Genomic DNA, 24,304 nt, shown 5'->3' on the forward strand with positions numbered 1-24,304 from the left:
AAAAACCTTTTATGATTTATAAAAGGTCGAGGTGAATTTTCGCATTCCAAAAAATTCAAATTTTGAGCTATTTATTGTGTACTTCTACTAGGCAATAGTCCAAATTCAATTTGAATTTGAAAAAATTCAGAAATTTGAATATCGAAATTTATCATGTACCTTCTCTTTAAAAATTCTACTTCGACCATTCGCCATCTAAAACCTGCCAAATTGCTGTTTTAGCCTATGGGGGACCTCCTAGAACCTATATGGAGTCAATTGGTGGACTTTGAAAAATCAAAGTGTTTTTTGGGAATCTAATTCGATCTAATGCGCTATTACTTTGATTGGTATGATATGATATTGAAACCTATTAGATTGAAACACACAAAAAACTTCTACATAATTTTGGTTGGTCTTTTTGAATTTGAATTTCGAAATTTTTCAAATTCGAAATTCGACCCTTGATGAATATGCCCCTAAAAGTTAACCACCCCTTTAAAGGGGATTTTATATTAGATTTTTGTGTATATTGTAAGTGATTATGTTATGCTGCACATTGATTATATTTGTATAGTCAGCTTTTTATGTATTTAAATGCTGATTAGCACTAAAAAATAGTCATACATATGAAAATATGTAGATAATGCAGATCAATGCATTGCAGTATGTATATTAATAATATTAAAGAACCATTAGAGCAAATATGTTTGCCTACCAAAATACTGTAAAGGATACTTCCATTCAACAATGTTTATACAGCTTTTCCTGAATGGGTTTTGCAGTCCGAGGCAGAAAAGTGAGCGAGGCGGCCGTGGAGCAGGTTGCACTTGTGGCCACCTTTTTTTCTTCTGAGATCCTTCTTCCATGTTGGTACCACTTGGAAGCATTTATTTTCTTAGCCTGTATACTTGTCTCCAGAAGTTCCACCTAAAACATGCAGGAATTAGAATTAATCGAAATGGCACAAATGTGCAAAAATATAAAATATTTCCTGCTATAAGCATTCAAGGTTTATCATAATTACTGTAGGCTGATTTCCATCAGGATCAGAGACTTTTGGTATCAATTATAATATGTAAAATGTAATGGGGTTCAAACAATTCTTCTGAATGAAGGCAAAAAGTGTTAAAGATAAGAGTTACAGCATGTGAATAATCCAACAAATATTAGTGTGAAGTAAAAGTTCAAAATCATTTAAGGCTGTTACACACAGGCACAAAAAATGCATTTATTGAATTTATATGTTTTTTTAAATACAACAAAGAGCATTGTTGTGAGTTAAAATCACAACCTTTTATTATACTGTCCTTGAATGTGCATAAACCACAAAAAATGCAGCATTCAAAAAAATTCAATGAAATGCAAATGCAGTAAAATGCAACTCTGAACGCTCATAAGTACAAGCATGCAGAGTATAAATGAAACATTTAAAGGACATGTAATCCCTACAAGGCTAGATTTACATAGCGGGCACCCCTAGGCCAGCTGACGTTAGTCGTCCCCGCTGACGTTAGTCGTCCCCTTCACCCTTCCTTTTACTTGCGCAAATTTTTATCAGCAATGGGGATTGGCGCATGGAAAATTCAAAAAACTATTTTATCTCCTGCGCATCCCCAGTGTTTTTGAACCAATGTGGGTGTGGTTGTACAGCATGCTGCCCCCTAAAATCCTGCCACCCTAGGCCTTGGCCTTTGTGGCCTTTACACAAATCCGTGCCTGAATCCCTACATTCTCGTTCCATGTATTTAAGTTGGGTATGTCTCCCCCACCTGAACCTCATTGTTTTTACTATTTATATTCCTCTGTCGTTCAGCAGCAAGAAAGTATTTTCCTAAAAAACAAATAGCAGCTTTCACCTGGCGGGCATTTTCTCTTTGTGTTGGATACAGCAAGTGAATCAGATCTGGACCATACCTGTAGTAGGTTTTTGTCAGAAAACTTTTGTCAATCGAAGAAAACTTTACTCTACACTAAGTAATACATTTTCTTCATGGCTCCATGCCATTGCTCAGATCTTGAATATTTGTTGGTTAGAATTTGAAGTGAACATTCTAATTTTTACTCATTTAGATGCCTTATTGTTTCATTCCCTGTATAGTGTACTGATTTTAGTAAATAAAGTTACATTTTAGACAAATATTGTTAAATGTCCCTTGTACTTTAAAGAACAACTTCATATAGACATATATATATATGGAATACATATATATATTTTAAAGGTACATTAAGTTATAGAACCATAATACAAGTGTAGCACACCCTTGAGTGTACTTTTGCTGTGGATTAGAGCTATGTGTGACCAGGCTAACACTGCTATTAATGTGCCCCCGACCCCCAGTGTACCCAGGCAACTCCCTGCAACTCCCGGTACCTGGTGTGGATAAATGCAGCAGTAGATTCAGCCAGACAAGTCCTTTGCAGTAAATTATAACTGGTTTATTAACAGAGCACCGGCAAGATCATGGGTTACAGTACTTTGATGTTCACTGGCAGTTATAGAGTAGCCTCCAACAACAATATTCCCTCCAGGGGGGTAGAAGATGCAACAGACGGAGTAGAAATCAATATAGATCAGTAACAATAGACTTGGGAAATAGTTACCACTCTCACTGGCACTATCCTTTATGGTTGAACACTAAGGCATGGGTTTCTCAGCCTGGGGTCTTGTATCTTGGCACCGGACTTGATCCTCACCTCACCCACTGTATTCAGCCTGGGATCTTGGGTCTTGGTATCCTATCTGGTCCTCAAATCACCCACTGTAGTCCCTGCACTAGTGGTTCAAATACCACGGGGTCCTAACCCCACTATTTCTCCTCGTTGGAGCCACATCTGCTCACTAGCTACCCTGTGCTGACTTTCACTCCTAGAGCGACTATTACTGTATTACTATCACTATCTTACACTTAACTAACTTTCCCGGCAGGCTTGGACCTGTAGTACCTCTCAGTGAGGCAAAGTCCCAGGACAGACCCAGACCTCATGGTGCTAAACCCTTTTATATTATCAAACAGTGCCATCTAGTGGACAATCTCCATGAACTTATTTGGACCCAGCAAGGGACATAGCTGCCTTTAGTTAACTAAAGGACCCTTAGGTGTCCAAATACTAAAGAGGAATGCCTGAGATAAATACACCCAAATCTCAGGGTCTCTACATTCTCCCCCCACTTAGAAACGTCAACGTCCTCGTTGACAAACTAAACAGTTACTCTCAAGTGCACAATAAATCACATTTTAAATAACATTTACTATTTTTACATCACACTTCAACAGCCTCTCCAGAGGACTGCCCATGGTACAATGGATCCTGTAAACAAAAATATTGCAAACATGCATTTTTCCTGAGCACTGTATCAATACTTTAATGCAACCTCAGACTGGGTCCACGGCTGTGGCCCTAAATCCTATTACCTCGGGATTAACCCTACTATTACCAACACTGTATTTAAATCATTTATTCACATTTCTTTTATTTATGCACTTAGGAGGGAAAAAGGGAATTGGGATTTTGGGACAAGTGTCCCTTAACTATTTACAGTCTCTGGGTTGTTTGCCAAAGTCCTCCTTCCAGGTGGGTGCGATTCACCCCTAGAGTGGCTAAAAATAAAGAACCCACTACAGAGTCCAACATGGTTTCAGTCATGCTGCAGATCAAACCTGAATCTCTTTTCTTTATGAGTCCTGACTCCAGGGGAAGCGTCCCCAACTCGAAGTGTCTCAACCCAGAGGTTAATAACAAAAATAAAACTCCATTCCTTGAAGTCACTTGGGAAAAAAATAGAAATGCAACAAAAGACCTCCAGTGGTCAACTTTAACTTTTTTACTGGGGGTGGTTACTTCACCCTGCCCCCCACAACAGAAAACAGCACCCTCCTGGGTGTGACTCCTAGCACGCGGCTACAATGATAAGTCCCACAGATGCCGGTTTAGATCATGTAGGTGAACCGCATCTTAGTGTCCTCGTAGCTAATGTAGTATTTTGGGTGCGGCTTCTCCACAGTGCCCCCTTCTGGAAGTGGAACATCCACGCTGAAATAACGTGGCGCAGGGTTTTTCTTTCCAAAGCTGTGGACAGCATGGCGCAAAATGGTGTGTCCCCACCACAACTCATTCTCCAGGGACCGCACAAAGCTCCAGGCAGCTGCACGCCTGGCTTGATCAGGGTGGGAGAGAGTATTTCCAATTGTCTTTTCTTTCGCCACAATCTCCTCCACCACCCACTCATCCAGATTTTCCTCCACCTGCTCGTAAACCCACAGCGGTGCGTAGGGCATATAATACCCCCATTTCCTGTACACACGGAAGTTTATGACCCGCTGTACCCGGGAAACCCTGCAGAAGATCTCAGGATTGGCTCGGCCGGGTACTACCCAGAAGTGCTTCTCTTCAGCCCGGGTAATTTTCTTAGGGGCCCAGAAACTATGGGGCAATTTGAACAGAGGCCGGTCGGTGGCTCCATCATCTTCCGCCTCATCCACTGTTCCCTCCTTGCCGATTGACGCACCCTGAGTAACCCCTCTGCTTGGCATATCTGCTCCCTTGCGGGCCCATCCCTCTTTGCTGCTAGCCTCGGGGTATGGGGGGGTCCTTCCCTCACGGGTGGCTCTTGGGGACCCCGGCTGGGGATATTAACACTTACCCCCTCTGGGCGGTTGGAGCGGCGGGAAGGTGGGCGTCGTTCCTCGCGGGTGGCATCCTCCGCTTCCTGGGAACCTCTGGAATGGATCTCCTGCTTAGGCCCTTCCTCCGGTTTGCTTTTCAATGGCACCATGACGCTCTCCGCAGCCGCGGGCAGAACTGGTGCCGTTTCAGGTGGGACGGAGGCCTCCGTCACTGCATGAACATGCGGGGTGCTGCCCTCCAGGGGGGTCTCTTCCTCTGGACGGTCGGTGATCGTCAGGAGGGCGGTTCTCACTGCCAGCTCTCGGTGAGGGTTAGCCACCTCTGGATCTGTCGATTCGGACTGACTTGCACCCTCCGTAAAGTAGCGCTCCTCATTGGCCATGAGGGCGATCAGTCCTAGAACAGCCTGGGGTGATCCTTGAACCTTGTCATCCACATAAGGTCCGATCCAGCACCTTTGCTGGCAATGTGGACATCGACCCCTAACATCATGGAAGGCTGGGTAAGCTTCATGTCGACATCGGCCGCAGACGGGGACCATCACTGAATCACCCGAGTCGCTCACCTTTTGAGCAAACACTCCACCCCAGGTATAGCGGCGGCTCGTGTCTTTCAGCACGCCAATCGACAGCATTGCTGAGGTAGATCGGAAGCTACCCTGATCACTGTCAGACATACTGGACCCTTCTGACACTCGTTGAAGTTTCAACTGCAAGGCTCGCTGCACACGTCTTCTCCTCTGGCCAGCTACTCTCGCACTCATTCGCAAAATGGCCGCCATGACGTCAGTCTAACAGGGGCTCCTCCCTGCTCCCTTTTGGCGCCGAATTCTGCACGTCAGATTGGCTAATACCCCACCTCCTGGTGTCAGAGGAGGTTGGGCTAAACAGGGTGGTACTGCAGACAATTAGGGCCACGTCACTCACACTTGTTTCGTGCCTTTCTCTGGCGCCAATTTACACGATCCTGATTGGTTCTCCCCACCAATCTGGAAAGGTGGGCACACAACTTTCCAGTCAGCCCTCTCCTTCAGGCAACAGTAAATTTAGGGCGGTCGGAATTCAGGCTGCAAGCTGCGCTAGGCCAAGATGCCTTTTTCCTCTCTGGTCCGGCACTGCAGCGCCTGTCACACTTTTCTCTCACAGCAATGTGTTCAATAAAGAAATCCCGGACGAGCCCCCAAATGTAGCACACCCTTGAGTGTACTTTTGCTGTGGATTAGAGCTATGTGTGACCAGGCTAACACTGCTATTAATGTGCCCCCGACCCCCAGTGTACCCGTGGATAAATGCAGCAGTAGATTCAGCCAGACAAGTCCTTTGCAGTAAATTATAACTGGTTTATTAACAGAGCACCGGCAAGATCATGGGTTACAGTACTTTGATGTTCACTGGCAGTTATAGAGTAGCCTCCAACAACAATATTCCCTCCAGGGGGGTAGAAGATGCAACAGACGGAGTAGAAATCAATATAGATCAGTAACAATAGACTTGGGAAATAGTTACCACTCTCACTGGCACTATCCTTTATGGTTGAACACTAAGGCATGGGTTTCTCAGCCTGGGGTCTTGTATCTTGGCACCGGACTTGATCCTCACCTCACCCACTGTATTCAGCCTGGGATCTTGGGTCTTGGTATCCTATCTGGTCCTCAACTCACCCACTGTAGTCCCTGCACTAGTGGTTCAAATACCACGGGGTCCTAACCCCACTATTTCTCCTCGTTGGAGCCACATCTGCTCACTAGCTACCCTGTGCTGACTTTCACTCCTAGAGCGACTATTACTGTATTACTATCACTATCTTACACTTAACTAACTTTCCCGGCAGGCTTGGACCTGTAGTACCTCTCAGTGAGGCAAAGTCCCAGGACAGACCCAGACCTCATGGTGCTAAACCCTTTTATATTATCAAACAGTGCCATCTAGTGGACAATCTCCATGAACTTATTTGGACCCAGCAAGGGACATAGCTGCCTTTAGTTAACTAAAGGACCCTTAGGTGTCCAAATACTAAAGAGGAATGCCTGAGATAAATACACCCAAATCTCAGGGTCTCTACACAAGATATGTTATGTGTGTATGATATGTACACACACCACACACACATACCCCACAGCAAATTATTTTCCAGGCCCCAAAAATGTCTAGAGATTGACCTGTTTTACTAATATTTATTGAAACTGTATATGAATTAGGGCCTCATTGGGCACCTTTACCTCCTGGGCCCCTCTGCAGCTGCTTCTGCTTCCTCTGTAGTAACACCCATGCGCACACACACAGATAGACCTAAACCTGTTCTCATCCATCTTTCGTACTTCTGTTTACACAGCCAACACAGTTGTCTGCATATTTAGAAATAGTAGCAGAGAAAGATTTGCACAGTAGCTCTGTCACTTTTCAGCTCACCTGCAGTCTTGTAAATAATAGGAGTTGTCATAGAGCTCGTTCTTACAAAACACACAAACATCTGTTACTTTAAATCCTGTCATTTAAATGCTGTCCTCAAAAAAACAAAAGCAATGGCAATAAAAGCAAATTGATGCCTTTGTAACAAATACATGTGAATCATCATCTACTGTGATCTGACATTCCTGCTCATTCCATAGGCCTCAATTAGGCCTCATAGGATGCAATATACCCTTTTTGCACTTCACACACTGCATTCAAATGGATGCAAAGGTGGCACAGCCTAGATCTAGTGCTAGCACATTTAGTCACTCAGATGTGCTAGGTAGGGAGTAGCAGAATTTTGCATAATTCCCAATTGCATACCTCCCAACGTTTAGGAAACAGAAAGAGGGACAAAAAGATTTGTGTCATTTTTGGACACGCCTGTTTTTGTGGCCACACCCCCTAATTACCATGTTCGTTTTACATAATTTGGCAGGTTATGAAAGTTTGAACACATTTCTTGTTTTTTTATGTGTTATTACAGTTTTGCAAATGAAGGTAAATTGCCCTTTAAGCTGTGAGTCTACATTCTTATCTTATCAAAAGTATGTTAAGTATCTATTCTGGGCTGTCTGCCAAGACCCAATTAAGTTAGAAATGTATCTGTTTCTGACTGTTCAGTGCAGCAGATCAAAGAGAAACTCGGACTTATAAGTACAAATCCATGACAGCGGGTTGAGCTGTCAAAAGCGGGACTGTCCCTCTCAAAACGGGACAGTTGGGAGGTATGCCCAATTGTCCCATTTTGTCTCTGATTATTCATCATGTGCTCAGTGCAGGGAGCAATGTGCAGGGGGCCACAAGTGAAACTAGAAAGAGCACTATGTTTGATTAATAATTTTTTAAGAATGATGACTCTATGGCTCTCTACTAACCCGACACCCTTCACACACACGCAGCACATGGTCGAGGAAAATGTTCCCTCTAATTCCTTCTGGGCTATATGTGCAAAAATTTGCTTTGTGCTCGCATTTTAAACTTGCGTGAGCAGTTTTTAAAACGGTCTGCTCAGGTCAGAATTAGTACAAAATTAATTGGTTGTATATACTGTGAACCTGTAACTGGAGCACAGTGTGAAGGGAGATATATTTCCCCTAGGTTAATGTCTTACTCCCTTATGTACAGCAGTTCTGAGTGGGTTAATTCCCGTAGAAAGTCTCATCTGGGGAATAATTAGCAGGCTAGATCTGCTAGCTGCTAGAGAGGGGAGGTGCTCAGAGTAAGATTGAGACACACACTGAGGAGTGTAACCATTGGAAGCAGCTGTTTATTTTTCCCCGAAGGGAAAGGACTTTGTAAAGGTACTGTGACTCTGGGGAGTTGTACTTTTTGTGTTTGATCGGGAATCCCAGTAGGGTACGAATAGTAGAGAGGGAAACTACCCTGTGTATTAGTTAGAGCCCAAGTGTGGCAAGGATTTTGTTTTGTTTTATTTCATTTTATGCTGCTTTGCTCACAGAGGGGCAAATTCACTAAAGGACGAAGCGCCTAACGCTAGCGTTAATTCACTAGCGTAGTGCATTTTCGTTAATTTGCCGATTCACTAACAGACGCTGGCGTAAATTCGCTAGTGTTACTTCGCACCCTTATGCCTGGCGAATTTGTGCAATGGACGTAACTATTAGGGATGTAGCGAACGTCGGAAAAAAAGTTCGCGAACATATTCGCGAACTTGCGTCAAAAATGCGAACGGTTCGCGAACGTCGCGAACCCCATAGACTTCAATGGGAAGGCGAATTTTAAAAGCTAAAAAAGACATTTCTGGCCAGAAAAATGATTTTAAAGTTGTTTAAAGTGTGCAACGACCTGGACAGTGGCATGCCAGAGGGGGATCAAGGGCAAAAATGTATCTGAAAAATACATTGTTGACACAGCGCTGCGTTTTGTGCTGTAAAGGGCAGAAATCACACTACATTTCTAAACCTGTGTAATAAACTGCTTTAAAACGTCCAGCGTCTACATGTAAAGGTTACAGCCTGTTCGCACGCAAAGACGAAACGCGGCCCTTACTGCAACGCAAAAAATCGCAAAGAGCTTTAATGAATGATACCGTCAAGTAAGCAAATAATAGTTGTTAATTACTAGTTGAGCTTGTCACCTCCAGGATGTTCGTCCTGTTGGTGGCAATATTTCTGTAGTGGTGTGTTTAGCAGTCACCGTGCTTGTGCGCACGTGCACGGTCAGGCAGAGGTAATTCAATGTACATTGAAGTGAACCAAAAAACACTGATTCTGCAGTGTGGGCCCAGTTTTGGTCTACTTTATTGATCACCTGCGGTGACCATAAAAGATGCGATTTTGCCACTGTTGCAGAACCCTGAAAAATTAGGCATGTGTACTTTCCTGAAAAATTATGTTTTTTTTGTCGCAGCCACTGAAGCACAGAGGCCAGAAAAAATATGCCATATAAATGCTGAAAATATTCATTTTTTTTTGTCGCAGCCACTGCAGCACAGAGGCCAGAAAAAATATGCCATATAAATGCTGAAAATATAAAAAAAAATTGTCGCAGCCACTGAAGCACAGAGGCCAGAAAAAATATGCCATATAAATGCTGAAAATATTCATTTTTTTTTGTCACAGCCACTGAAGCACAGAGGCCAGAAAAAATATGCCATGTAAATGCTGAAAATATTCATTTTTTTTTGTCGCAGCCACTGAAGCACAGAGGCCAGAAAAAATATGCCATATAAATGCTGAAAATATTCATTTTTTTTTGTCACAGCCACTGAAGCACAGAGGCCAGAAAAAATATGCCATATAAATGCTGAAAATATTCATTTTTTTTTGTCGCAGCCACTGCAGCACAGAGGCCAGAAAAAATATGCCATATAAATGCTGAAAATATTCATTTTTTTGTCGCAGCCACTGAAGCACAGAGGCCAGAAACAATATGCCATATAAATGCTGAAAATATTCATTTTTTTTGTCACAGCCACTGAAGCACAGAGGCCAGAAAAAATATGCCATATAAATGCTGAAAATATTCATTTTTTTTTGTCGCAGCCACTGAAGCACAGAGGCCAGAAACAATATGCCATATAAATGCTGAAAATATTCATTTTTTTTGTCACAGCCACTGAAGCACAGAGGCCAGAAAAAATATGCCATATAAATGCTGAAAATATTCTTTTTTTTTTGTCGCAGCCACTGAAGCACAGAGGCCAGAAACAATATGCCATATAAATGCTGAAAATATTCATTTTTTTTTGTCGCAGCCACTGAAGCACAGAGGCCAGAAACAATATGCCATATAAATGCTGAAAATATTCATTTTTTTTGTCACAGCCACTGAAGCACAGAGGCCAGAAACAATATGCCATATAAATGCTGAAAATATTCTTTTTTTTTGTCGCAGCCACTGAAGCACAGAGGCCAGAAAAAATATGCCATATAAATGCTGAAAATATTCTTTTTTTTTTGTCGCAGCCACTGAAGCACAGAGGCCAGAAAAATATGCCATATAAATGCTGAAAATATTCATTTTTTTTGGTCGCAGCCACTGAAGCACAGAGGCCAGAAACAATATGCCATATAAATGCTGAAAATATTCTTTTTTTTTTGTCACTTTTTTTTTGTCACAGCCACTGAAGCACAGAGGCCAGAAACAATATGCCATATAAATGCTGAAAATATTCATTTTTTTTTGTCGCAGCCACTGAAGCACAGAGGCCAGAAACAATATGCCATATAAATGCTGAAAATATTCTTTTTTTTTTGTCACAGCCACTGAAGCACAGAGGCCAGAAAAAATATGCCATATAAATGCTGAAAATATTCATTTTTTTGGTTGCAGCCACTGAAGCACAGAGGCCAGAAAAACTCAGGATTTACCTGGATTCAAATGAAACCAGTAGGATTTGCACCCTAGTTTGTAACGGTGGCGGAGGGAGGAGGACGCTAAAGGACAGCTGTGTGTGGAGTCATGAGGCGTGCAGAGAAGGACAGCTGCATGGGGAGTCAGAAACTCAGAACAAGTCTTCCGGCGTGCAGTAACCCTCCGAGATCCACCCCTCATTCATTTTAATAAAGGTCAGGTAATCCACACTTTTGTGACCTAGGCGAGTTCTCTTCTCAGTTACAATCCCTCCTGCTGCACTGAAGGTCCTTTCTGAGAGGACACTTGAGGCGGGGCAAGACAAGAGGTTCATGGCAAACTGTGACAGCTCTGGCCACAGATCAAGCCTGCGCACCCAGTAGTCCAGGGGTTCATCGCTCCTCAGAGTGTCGATATCTGCAGTTAATGCCAGGTAGTCCGCTACCTGCCCGTCGAGGCGTTCTTTGAGGGTGGATCCAGAAGGGTTCTGGCGCTGCCTTGGACTGAAAAACATTTGCATGTCTGACGTTACAGAGTGGCCAAAGTGCTTTGTCCTTGCAGGTGCGCTCGTGGCAAGATTACTGGCACCTCTGCCCCTGGAATGTTGATGAGTTCCTGAAGTGACATCACCCTTAAAAGCATTGTACAACATGTTTTGCAGGCTGGTTTGTAAATGCAGCATCCTTTCGGACTTGTGGTACGTTGGTAACATTTCTGCCACTTTATGCTTGTACCGAGGGTCTAGTAGCGTTGCGACCCAGTACAGGTCCTTCTCCTTAAGCCTCTTGATACGGGGGTCCTTCAACAGGCATGACAGCATGAAAGACCCCATTCTCACAAGGTTGGATGCAGAGGTATCCATCTCCGCTTCCTCGTTATCAAGGACTGCATCATCCACGGTCTCCTCCCCCCAGCCACGTACAAGACCAGGGGTCCCCAAAAGGTCACCACCAGCTCCCTGGGAAGCCTGCTCCTGTTGGTCCTCCTCCTCCACAAAGCCACCTTCCTCCTCTGACTCCACTTCTGACACCTCTCCCTGCGTTGCAGCAGGTGCCTGGGTTCGTTCTGGTGATTCCGACCAGAAATCGTGCGCTTCCTGCTCCTCGTCACGCTGGTCTACAGCCTCATCTGTCACTCGTCGCACGGCACGCTCCAGGAAGAAAGCAAAGGGTATTAGGTCGCTGATGGTGCCTTCGGTGCGACTGACCATGTTTGTAACCTCTTCAAAAGGGCGCATGAGCCTGCAGGCATCGCGCATAAGCACCCAGTAACGGGGGAAAAAAATCCCCAGCTCTGCAGATCCAGTCCTACCACCCAGTTCAAACAGGTATTCGTTGACGGCTCTTTGTTGTTGCAGCAGACGTTCCAACATGAGGAGCGTTGAATTCCAGCGAGTCTGGCTGTCGCAAATCAAACGCCTGACTGGCATGTTGTACCGCTGCTGAATGTCAGCAAGGCGTGCCATGGCTGTGTAGGAACGTCTGAAATGGGCCGACACCTTCCTGGACTGCCTGAGAACGTCCTGGAATCCTGGGTACTTCGAGACAAAACGTTGGACTATTAAATTCAGAACATGTGCCATGCAGGGCACATGTGTTAAATTGCCCAGTCTCAGTGCTGCCAACAGATTGCTTCCATTGTCACACACCACTTTTCCGATCTTCAGTTGGTGTGGGGTCAGCCACCGATCGGCCTGTGACTGAAGAGATGACAGGAGTACAGATCCGGTATGGTTTCTGCTTTCCAGGCACGTCATCCCCAAGACAGCATGACAACGGCGTACCTGGCACGTCGAATAGCCTAGGGGGAGCTGGGGGTGCACAGGTGTGGAGGAGGAGGACCCAGCAGCAGAGGAGGAAGAAGAGGAAGAAGACGAGGTAGAGAGCGAAGGAGGAGTAGAGGTGGTTGGCAGAACCGCATGCAATCCGTGGCGGTGACACCAACTCCACTGTCGTTGTTGAGCCACACATTCCCTGCTTCCCAGCCATTACCAAGTTCACCCAGTGGGCAGTGTAGGTGACATACCTGCCCTGACCATGCTTGGAGGACCATGCGTCAGTAGTCATATGGACCTTTGGCCCAACACTAAGTGACAGAGATGCGGTGACTTGGCTCTGCACATGGTGGTACGGGTGTGGTATTCCCTTTTTTAAAAAAAAATTGCGGCTGGGTACCTTCCACTGCGGTGTCCCAATTGCTACAAATTTGCGGAAGGCCTCAGAGTCCACCAGCTGGTATGGTAAAAGCTGGCAGGCTAAGAGTGCAGACAAGCCAGCTGTCAGACGCCGGGCAAGGGGGTGACTCGCAGACATTGGCTTCTTACGCTCAAACATGGCCCTCACAGAAACTTGGCTGGGGGCAGATGACTGGGAATGGGAACTGGTGGTCAAGGTGGAAGGCGGAGTGGAGGGTGGTTCAGACGGGTCAAGGACAGCAGAGGTAGAGCAGTAAGATGCTGGACCAGAAGGAGGGTGGCTTTTAGTTTGCCTGTTGCCTTTGAGGTGTTGCTCCCAAAGTGCTTTGTGCTTGCCGTTCATGTGCCTTCGCATAGAAGTTGTACCTATGTGGATGTTGGGCTTCCCAAGACTCCGTTTCTGACTGCACTCATTGCAAATTACAACACTTTTGTCAGAGGCACACACATTAAAAAAATCCCACACTGCTGACCTTTTTGAAGCTGGCAATCTGGCGGTAACAGTAGAAGTTGGCGGCGTTGGCGGCAATGGCGGGTGCGTTGGCCGGCTGACCACAGGTGCCGATACATGTTGTTGCCCTACTGTTCCCTGCGAGCTGTCCTCCCTGCTTCTTCTAAGTCTTATTCTCCTCCTGCCTCTCTGACTCTCCGTCTCTCCATCTGAACTATCCTCCTCTTGCTCTCTTCTACTGGGCACCCACAAAACATCAATCTCCTCATCATCATTCTCCTCAGATGCATCAATTTCTTCTGACAGCTCACAGAAGGAAGCAGCAGCGGGGACCTCCTCATCACTCATTATGTCCATCTCTGTTGTGTTCTCTGCCAGAATTAAATCTGGTGTAACATCCTCATCTCCTTCATCTTCTTCTGCCAATAATGGTTGCGCATCACTCAGTTCAAGAAACTCATGTGAAAATAACTCCTCTGACTCCAGTGAAGAAGGGGCGCCGGTGGTGGAGGAAGTGTTACGTGGGGTGGCCATAGCAGTGGAGGATGAGGATGTTGTGGTAAAGTTAGAAACGGTAGAGGATGGGGTGTGCTATGTAAGCCAGTCAACTACCTCTTCAGCATTTTGGGAGTTCAGGGTCATTGCCTTTTTAAAACTGGGCAATTTCCTAGGGCCACAGGATAGCATAAAAAACCAAAACTCAGGAAAAAAAGACGGCACTTCTGAAAAATGGGATTTATTGGGGATCCTGCAGAATAACCTTACGCGTTTCGGGAGTTATCCCTTAGTCATAGGTCAAGAGTTCACTTGTTGCAGCTGGATTTTTTATACACAAGGTGATAGTGCCCTCTAGTGGGCTGTCAATAAAATTACAACTTTATTCAAATCCCTTAAAATCCGAAACCAAGTGAGACATAAAAACATTTTAAAAGAAGTTTCCTGAAAACAGTGTTCATTTGGTAATTAAAAACCAAACAAACTAACGAAACAGCTTTTGTGGCTGGGATAATGCGGATATCCTGTCTCTCTAGTGAATGTCACTGGCCGCGAGAGGTTTGGAGATCCTTACTGCTTAAGTGCGGATTATCATATACCATCGATGGGGGCCCCTATATTCAGCTCATTAGTACAGATAGCTAATATCATGTCTATAGTTTAGACCATTCGGGATCCTTGTATCCAATTTAAGGATCCAAAAAGCCTCTCTGAGGTTTAATTTATGAATGATGTCCCCGCCTCTAATAGGGACCCATACTTTTTCAATAACTTTCACTCTTAGGTCTTTTATACCGTTAGGTGAACATGTCTTGAAATGTCTACCTACCGGTGTATTCTCCTCTCTATTATTAATACTTCTGATATGTTCCCTTACTCTTTCCTTCAGCATGCGGGATGTGCGACCCACATATTGCTTGTTACAGTAGCTAAAATCGAATATATATAAACCCCCAAAAGAGGGAATACGTATAGGGAGCGATCAGCGCCTGTGGCAACAGAAATAAAAAACAACAAAAATAGCGCAATACGTTTGCAATGTAGAATATCACCCCGTGCTTGCACTGGATGTTAAGTGAATGTGTTTTCCCCTTTTCCTTCAGGTGGCTATTAGTGAATGAAAGTGGCAATTCAAGTGAACAGAGGGGCGGAAGAGTGCTTTTCCTGTAAAAATAGAATATGTTCCAAGGATGCAGGTGCCTCCACCTTCTATATAAAATGCCTACTTACAAACCACTGGCGTGGTATAATGCGTTTAATATGAAACTCTCTCAGGTTTTCTCCTCCAGTGTTCGACTCCGTCCAGGTTCCCAAAGTAGGGATACAAACCGATGATAGTGTAACACCGTTTATTTAAAACATAATTAAAAGCAATTAAAATTTACACTCACATTTCCCTTGCGGGTTTTTGCGCATTGAGTCCAACAAACAGTTTTTCTGGGGTCCCCAGAGGCAGTCCTGCCAGCTCGCTCCAAAAATCTTTTCTGCTCGCTCCAGGTGCCTTGGTCCAGGTTGTTGCGTCCCCCAAACTATGCCTAACGCGTTTCGCTGGATGCTACCAGCTTCCTCAGAGGCGTCTCTACCATCTTTGTTTGTATCCTTCCTTTTAAAGCCCATTCCAGCGTGTTCGTTTGATTTCCGCTTTCACTTCCGGTTTATGCGTTCCAGCTTGTGCGTTCCAGCGTCTTCACTTCCGGTTTGGCGCATATAACTCTCGATCTTCTGTGTATTGTAATGTAGGCTGGTATATTTCTCTCCCGTGTCTTCTTTTTATCACTCTTCTGGCTTAATACCCCACCAGGCCACAATACAACAACCCAGCTCCACAAGAGAATATATATATATTTCTAACAACATGTAAAAATATGCAAAAATTGTGATCAGAGGGGATCATGGGAGATGTAGTTTCCCCTGTTTTTTTATATCTGTTCAAAAAACTTTGTTTTCATCCATATATACATACAAAAAATACATACTATTTATAGCATTTAGAAGTAACAGTGCAGGGGAATCATGGGAAATGTAGTTTCTCTGTTTTTTTTTAAAAATGAAAAAATCTTTCATTTCATATATTTTTTACATATTTTTTCTCATTAATTTCTCCCGCATATATTAGTTCTAGATTTTTTGTGTTCAATATCTTTCATAAAAAAGCTCTTAGGTTGATATCAATATTTAACCCTTGTGGTATAAAAGTGTGCATCTTGTAAATCCATTTGCTTTCCTCTTGTAGTGTTTTTCTCGTTAAATCTCCACCCCTCCAGTCTTTTTGTACTATACTTATACCCCAAAATTTCAAATCTTTAACTTTCTGATTGTGACATTCTTTAAAGTGCTTTGACACGCTGTGATTCATAACTCCCTTTTCTATGTTTCTTACGTGTTCATTAATTCTTTCCCTTAATTTCCTATTTGTTTTACCGATGTATTGAAGGCCACAAGGGCATTCTAAACAATATATCACATTTTGTGTTGTGCATTTAATACAGTGATCAATAGTGTGTTCTTTTTTTGTCACATTGGATATGAATTGTGTCCCTTTCTTTCCATACCTACAGGCTTTGCAGAGTGCACAGGGAAAAAAACCTTTCCACTCCTCCTTTGGTTTTTTACCTTGTGTTCTCTCTGTGGGGATGAAGTTACGCACTATCATTTGGCTTAAGTTATTTGCCCTTTTATATATAACCTTTGGCCTTTGGGGGATTTTTCCTTTTAAGAGTTCATCTCCCTCTAATATATTCCAATGTCTATTTAAAATTCTCTTTATTTCTTGTGCCCCAGGGGTGTATGTGGTAATGAACGATAAGCTTAGCTGCTCATTGGTTGATTCTTTCTTCGTTTTCTCTTTCAATAGATCTGCTCTGTCTATTCCTCTTATTTGTTTTCTCGCTTTTTGAATGAGTTTATTTTTATACCCCCTCTGTTTGAACCGTTCTGACACGTAGTTTAATTGGCCTTCTAGCTCTATCGGGTTGGAGCAATTTTTCTTTAAACGACAAAATTGTCCGTACGGGATATTTTGGAGCCATGTGGGGTTATGGTTGCTGGTGTTTAATACATAGTTACAGACATCTACTTTTTTGAAATAAGTTTTAAAATCCAGAAAATCATTGTTTTTGTTTTTCCTTATTTCTAGGTCTAGGAAATTTATTGTCTCCTGACTATAGATTAAGGTGAATTCTAGATTTTGATCATTTTTGTTTATGTCATTGATGAATTTTAGCATTTCTTCTTCCGACCCTTGCCACAAAAATACTATATCGTCTATGAAGCGTCGCCATAGGATCAAGTCACCCCCGAGCTTAGATGTTACATTATACTGCTCCCAGTGTCCCAGGAACAGGTTTGCATAGCTGGGGGCGAATCTTGTTCCCATGGCGGTGCCCCATGTCTGTAAATAGTATTTGTCCCCAAACCAAAAATAATTATGGTTTAATATGTAGGAGATGGCCTCTATTATAAATTCCTTTTGGTTGATCGGCATATTCGGGTCTTTTTCTAGGTAATGTGTCACGGCTCTTATTCCTAATTCATGTTGAATTGAGGTGTATAAAGATTTAACATCAAGGGTGCATAAAAATGTCCCTTGTTTTAATTTTATATTCTGCAAATCTCTAATTGCTTGAGTCGAATCTTTTAGATAACTGGGTAAACTTAATACATAGTTTTGTAGTATTTTATCTACATATTCTGACATATTGCATGATATTGAATTTATGCCTGACACGATGGGTCTGCCTGGTGGGTTTTTTATGTTCTTGTGTATCTTTGGCAAGCAGTAAAGGACTGGGATTTTGGGATTTGTCATATATAGATATTCTTTCTCCTTCTGATCTGAAATTTCCTCTTGTGCTGCCTTATCAATTATTGTTTTTATTTTTTTATTGAAAGTTTCCGTGGGGTCCCCCACTAATAGTCGATATGTATTGCTATCTGAAATGAGATCCATGCACATTGTTTTATAATTTTCTGTGTCCATCACTACCAAGCCGCCCCCCTTATCTGCCGGCTTGATGGTGATGTCACTGTTTTTTTGTAGGCCCCTGAGGGCTTCTTTTTCTTTTTTCGTAATATTATATTTCATTGGTTTTTTTGCCCACTTTTTTTGTAATAAGTCTAGGTCCTGTTTTATCAGTTTTTCATATATTTGAATATAGGGGCCTTTTTCATCCTTTGGGATATATTCTGACTTCTTTTTTAAGCCTGTGTGATAGTATCGGATTTTTTCTTGTGTATTTTGTGGAGGGGGGTTTCTATTTATAATATCACTGTTATTAAAGGCTCTTTTTAATCTCAATTTTCTAATATGTTTTTCTGCATCCACAAACAGGTCAAATCCATTAAACCTGTTGGTGGGTGCAAACGTTAGCCCTTTACTCAAAACAATCTGTTCGGATTCTGATAATTTAGTGCTGCTTAGGTTGAATATTCCTAATAAGTTTCCCTCCTTATTTCCTGTCTTGGGGTTTTTTGATTTTGAGCCCCCCTTCTTTCCTCTCCTCCTTGTTTCCATCTCCATGTCTCCCTTTCTTGGTGTGTCCGTGTTCCCCATTTTTCTGGTTCCTCCCTCCCCCTGGACTTTTGTGTTGACCATGAATTTTCCTGATGTCTGTCCTTTCCCCTCTCCCTTATTTCCTGTGTGTGCCAGTGATTCTGTTCCTTCCAAGGTGTCTGTTTTTTTCCATGTGTTGGTGTGCTCTGATATATTTTCCCTTTTGTGACTGTCTCCCACCTTTCTTGGTTTTGTGACGTCCCCTTCTTTATTCTGTTCTCTTTCCCTATTGTGTCCTTGTCGTTGTGATAACTTTTGTTCTTGGTGTCTCTTTCTCTGGTGTACCCTAAAAAATACTTTTCCCCAGGGATTTGGTTTGTCCTCTGTGTGTTTTTTTCTACATTTGTGCCTTCCTTTTGTGACCATACCCTTATTTGTCCACTACTATAATCGTGTTTATCCCTTTTAAACTTGTGTTGTTTTATGCCTATTATCTTTTTCTCTTCTTCACCTAATTTCTTCACTATTCCTTGTTCCAACACTTCATATTCCCGTGAATTTTCATGTATATTCATTTTCTTTTGCAGTTCACTGATTTCCTTATCATATTTTATCAGTTCCAAGTTCCTTTGTTTGACAATGAGTTTGATTAAATTATTCGTGCAGTTCTCCAAAATTTCTTCCCACTCTCTTTGGAATTCTATATTGTCAGTTCCAAAGGTGGCATTCTTTTTAATTCGTAAACCCCTCGGGGTGATTTTATGTTCTAAATATTTTTGTAAAGTGGTTTTATCCCACCATGCACGTATTTCTTTTAACATTAGTTTTTCCAGATCTTGGAACTGATCTACTAATTCTATATCAACCAGCTCCGATGGGTCGCTGGTGTCTGTGTTTATGGTTTGGAAGATCTCCTCCAAATCATAATTTCTGTTGTTCCTAAAAGCTAACATTTTTATGAGAGAATATAACAATAAAAACAATAAAGCTTACAAAATGCAGCCCAATGAAAAATCCTATGGCGACGCTTCATAGACGATATAGTATTTTTGTGGCAAGGGTCGGAAGAAGAAATGCTAAAATTCATCAATGACATAAACAAAAATGATCAAAATCTAGAATTCACCTTAATCTATAGTCAGGAGACAATAAATTTCCTAGACCTAGAAATAAGGAAAAACAAAAACAATGATTTTCTGGATTTTAAAACTTATTTCAAAAAAGTAGATGTCTGTAACTATGTATTAAACACCAGCAACCATAACCCCACATGGCTCCAAAATATCCCGTACGGACAATTTTGTCGTTTAAAGAAAAATTGCTCCAACCCGATAGAGCTAGAAGGCCAATTAAACTACGTGTCAGAACGGTTCAAACAGAGGGGGTATAAAAATAAACTCATCCAAAAAGCGAGAAAACAAATAAGAGGAATAGACAGAGAGAACACAAGGTAAAAAACCAAAGGAGGAGTGGAAAGGTTTTTTTCCCTGTGCACTCTGCAAAGCCTGTAGGTATGGAAAGAAAGGGACACAATTCATATCCAATGTGACAAAAAAAGAACACACTATTGATCACTGTATTAAATGCACAACACAAAATGTGATATATTGTTTAGAATGCCCTTGTGGCCTTCAATACATCGGTAAAACAAATAGGAAATTAAGGGAAAGAATTAATGAACACGTAAGAAACATAGAAAAGGGAGTTATGAATCACAGCGTGTCAAAGCACTTTAAAGAATGTCACAATCAGAAAGTTAAAGATTTGAAATTTTGGGGTATAAGTATAGTACAAAAAGACTGGAGGGGTGGAGATTTAACGAGAAAAACACTACAAGAGGAAAGCAAATGGATTTACAAGATGCACACTTTTATACCACAAGGGTTAAATATTGATATCAACCTAAGAGCTTTTTTATGAAAGATATTGAACACAAAAAATCTAGAACTAATATATGCGGGAGAAATTAATGAGAAAAAATATGTAAAAAATATATGAAATGAAAGATTTTTTCATTTTTAAAAAAAAACAGAGAAACTACATTTCCCATGATTCCCCTGCACTGTTACTTCTAAATGCTATAAATAGTATGTATTTTTTGTATGTATATATGGATGAAAACAAAGTTTTTTGAACAGATATAAAAAAACAGGGGAAACTACATCTCCCATGATCCCCTCTGATCACTATTTTTGCATATTTTTACATGTTGTTAGAAATATATATATATTCTCTTGTGGAGCTGGGTTGTTGTATTGTGGCCTGGTGGGGTATTAAGCCAGAAGAGTGATAAAAAGAAGACACGGGAGAGAAATATACCAGCCTACATTACAATACACAGAAGATCGAGAGTTATATGCGCCAAACCGGAAGTGAAGACGCTGGAACGCACAAGCTGGAACGCATAAACCGGAAGTGAAAGCGGAAATCAAACGAACACGCTGGAATGGGCTTTAAAAGGAAGGATACAAACAAAGATGGTAGAGACGCCTCTGAGGAAGCTGGTAGCATCCAGCGAAACGCGTTAGGCATAGTTTGGGGGACGCAACAACCTGGACCAAGGCACCTGGAGCGAGCAGAAAAGATTTTTGGAGCGAGCTGGCAGGACTGCCTCTGGGGACCCCAGAAAAACTGTTTGTTGGACTCAATGCGCAAAAACCCGCAAGGGAAATGTGAGTGTAAATTTTAATTGCTTTTAATTATGTTTTAAATAAACGGTGTTACACTATCATCGGTTTGTATTCCTACTTTGGGAACCTGGACGGAGTCGAACACTGGAGGAGAAAACCTGAGAGAGTTTCATATTAAACGCATTATACCACGCCAGTGGTTTGTAAGTAGGCATTTTATATAGAAGGTGGAGGCACCTGCATCCTTGGAACATATTCTATTTTTACAGGAAAAGCACTCTTCCGCCCCTCTGTTCACTTGAATTGCCACTTTCATTCACTAATAGCCACCTGAAGGAAAAGGGGAAAACACATTCACTTAACATCCAGTGCAAGCACGGGGTGATATTCTACATTGCAAACGTATTGCGCTATTTTTGTTGTTTTTTATTTCTGTTGCCACAGGCGCTGATCGCTCCCTATACGTATTCCCTCTTTTGGGGGTTTATATATATTCGATTTTGGATTCATGTACAGTTGAGAGACTGTGAAGGGTTCAGCAAGAAATAATCTAAGAGACTGACATTTTTTCATTGGGCTGCATTTTGTAAGCTTTATTGTTTTTATTGTTACAGTAGCTGCATTCCAATAAATATATCACGTTCCTAGTGTTACAATTGTAGAACCCAGTATTTTTGAAAGCCTGCCCTGATACATTAGATTTAAAGTCAGGCCCAATAGAGATCACTTGGCATGTCTTGCAGACATTCGCCCCACATTTGTAAGAACCCTTTACTTTTAACCAGTTCCCTGTCTCTTTAGATGGAACCGATAAGACTAGGCTCGGTGCCAACATATTACCTAAGGTTGGAGCCTTTCTTGGGACACATTTAACCTCAGTTTGAGCCAAGATTTCTGACATTTTTGCATCACCGTTTAGTATAGGTAGATATTTTTTAATAATCTTGCAAATGTGGCCATACTCCTCACTATATTCGGTGACAAAAAACATTTTCTGTTTGTCAGACCTGATTTGATCGACACAATCCTGAGTCGACCGTCTTACCTCTTTTTCCACCTTATCCAATACAGGCTTAACTTTAGCCTTCTCATATGCATTTCTTATGAGGTGTTTGGGGTATCCTCTATCCTGTAGTCTATAGCCCAACTGTTGTGATTGAAGATCAAATGTGGCATTTTGACTACAATTTCTCCGAAATCTAACAAATTGACTGTAAGGGATACTGTTTAAAGTGTGTTTAGGATGACAGCTGTTGTATTTTAAAATTGTGTTGCCTGCCGTTGATTTCCTAAAAACTTCAGTGTCTATACGTTTAGTACTTGTGTTCCCTTTAAGGGTTAAATCCAAAAAAGTGATAGTTTCCTTGTGGTGTATCAGTGATCATTGAAGGTTATAATTATTAACGTTCAGATATTGGTGAAACTCATCAATTAAGTTAGAAGGGCCATCCCATATGAATAGCAGGTCATCGATGTACCTACCATACCAAATAATGTGATCACGAAAGGGGTTAGCACATCCAAAGACGTGGCACTGTTCCCACCGGCCCATATACAGATTTGCATATGAGGGGGCAAAGGATGCCCCCATCGCAGTGCCCTGTCTCTGGAGGTAGTAACCCCCATCGAAGTGAAAAAAATTGTGGGTTAATAAAAATTCAAGAACCAATAAGTTAAAGTGAATGAAATCAGGTGTGTAGGTATGTGATTCCCTCAAAGTGTCAGAAATGGCTTGTATCCCCATATCGTGTGGGATCATGGAGTATAGGGATTTAACATCCATGGAAATCCAATGGTATGTGTTCAACCAAGTGAGAGTAGATAATTTTTCAGTAAGGTGTCCCGTGTCCCTTATGTATGAACCCAAAAGTGGGACTAGAGGTTTTAGGTTCCAATCAAGCCAGTCTGAGAGCCCCTCATTAGCTGATCCAATACTGGCGACTATGGGTCTGCCCTCTGGTGTGTGAATAGATTTGTGTATCTTTGGGAGATGGTGGAAAATGGGGACTATAGGGGTACGTCTGACCAAATAATCTCTGTCACGTGTGTCCACCACTCCCAAAGATATGCCGTAAGACACCAATTCTTCTATGGCCGTCATAAATTTTTCTTGAGGGTTAAAAGAAAGGGCAGAATAGGTTTCAAAATCATTCAGCTGTCTCTTAGCTTCTGCTATATAGTCGACTGTATTCATGACAACCACAGACCCTCCTTTATCGGCCTGCCGTATAGTAATGTCAGTGGCTGACTTCAAGGATTTGAGGGCTTTTCGTTCCTCAAGGGAGATGTTCCATTTGTTTTTATGTGAAACACTAGTGTTAAATTTTTTAAGGTCCTGTTCTATCAGGTCCTGGAACATATCCATTGAGGAGCATCTGGACTGGAGGGGATAGAAATCAGAGTTACTTTTTTTATTAATTAGGGTCGACTTGCCAATTAGGAGATCCCCTGGGGAATTAACCCTAATGCTCTCATTTTCTAGGGTACTTAAATCAGAAAGGCAACAAAGCTCCTTAAATGTCTCAAAACAAACATCCTGTTTAAAAGTCCCTTTGTCCCTCAAATCAATGCTGTAATTTTGATGGGGGGGGGGGACTGAATCCACTCCTTCACCTCCAGGCCCAAAATGTCTCCTAAGGGTTAGCTTTCGGACAAATCTATTCACATCTAATATTGTATTGAACAGGCTGAAGTGGTGTGTTGGAGCAAAAGATAAACCTTTGCTCAGTACTGAGAGTCAGCGCTGGAGACAGGGTAATAGAGGATAGATTCACTACATTTAGGAGGTTCTGTCCTTCTTCTTGGGGTTGGTTCTTAGTTTGTAGGGGTTTTCCCTGGAACCGTTTCCCCCCTCTTCTTGTCTTCTTCCTGACTTGTCGTTCTTCCTGTTCCAGTCTGTTCTCTCCTGATTTTTCCGATTGGTGTACTGATCCTGGCCATGATAGTTTTTTGGCTTCCTGATATCCTCCTTTGGTTCCATGTCTTCTAGATCCGCCGCTGTAGGTGCACGCCTGTTTTGGCGTAAAGAAGTTAAATCGTCAGTACAAAAGGAAGTCTCTTCCCCCGAATCACTTGAGAAGGAAACTGATTTGGTACGATCACGTTGATAGCTTTTGGATCTTAGAATAGATTTTGGTCGTTTCCATATATACACCATATTATTCT

General features: G+C 42.2%; 1 protein-coding gene across 2 annotated transcripts in view; it reads right to left on the minus strand.

Annotated features, from left to right (window-relative positions):
- LOC108707491 (voltage-dependent L-type calcium channel subunit alpha-1S) overlaps positions 1-24,304 on the minus strand; it is a 155,323-nt gene that overhangs the window by 105,198 nt on the left and 25,821 nt on the right. For both annotated transcript variants that reach the window (XR_005965388.1, XM_041582031.1), the window contains exon 2: positions 718-909. Coding sequence is in view for 1 of the 2 variants with exons in the window: in XM_041582031.1 (XP_041437965.1) it covers positions 718-869 (152 nt within the window). In the remaining variant the exon portion in view is untranslated. The remainder of the gene's footprint in view (positions 1-717; positions 910-24,304) is intronic.

Source organism: Xenopus laevis, chromosome 2L (assembly GCF_017654675.1).
Source record: "Xenopus laevis strain J_2021 chromosome 2L, Xenopus_laevis_v10.1, whole genome shotgun sequence".
NCBI classification, from domain to species: Eukaryota; Metazoa; Chordata; class Amphibia; order Anura; family Pipidae; genus Xenopus; species Xenopus laevis.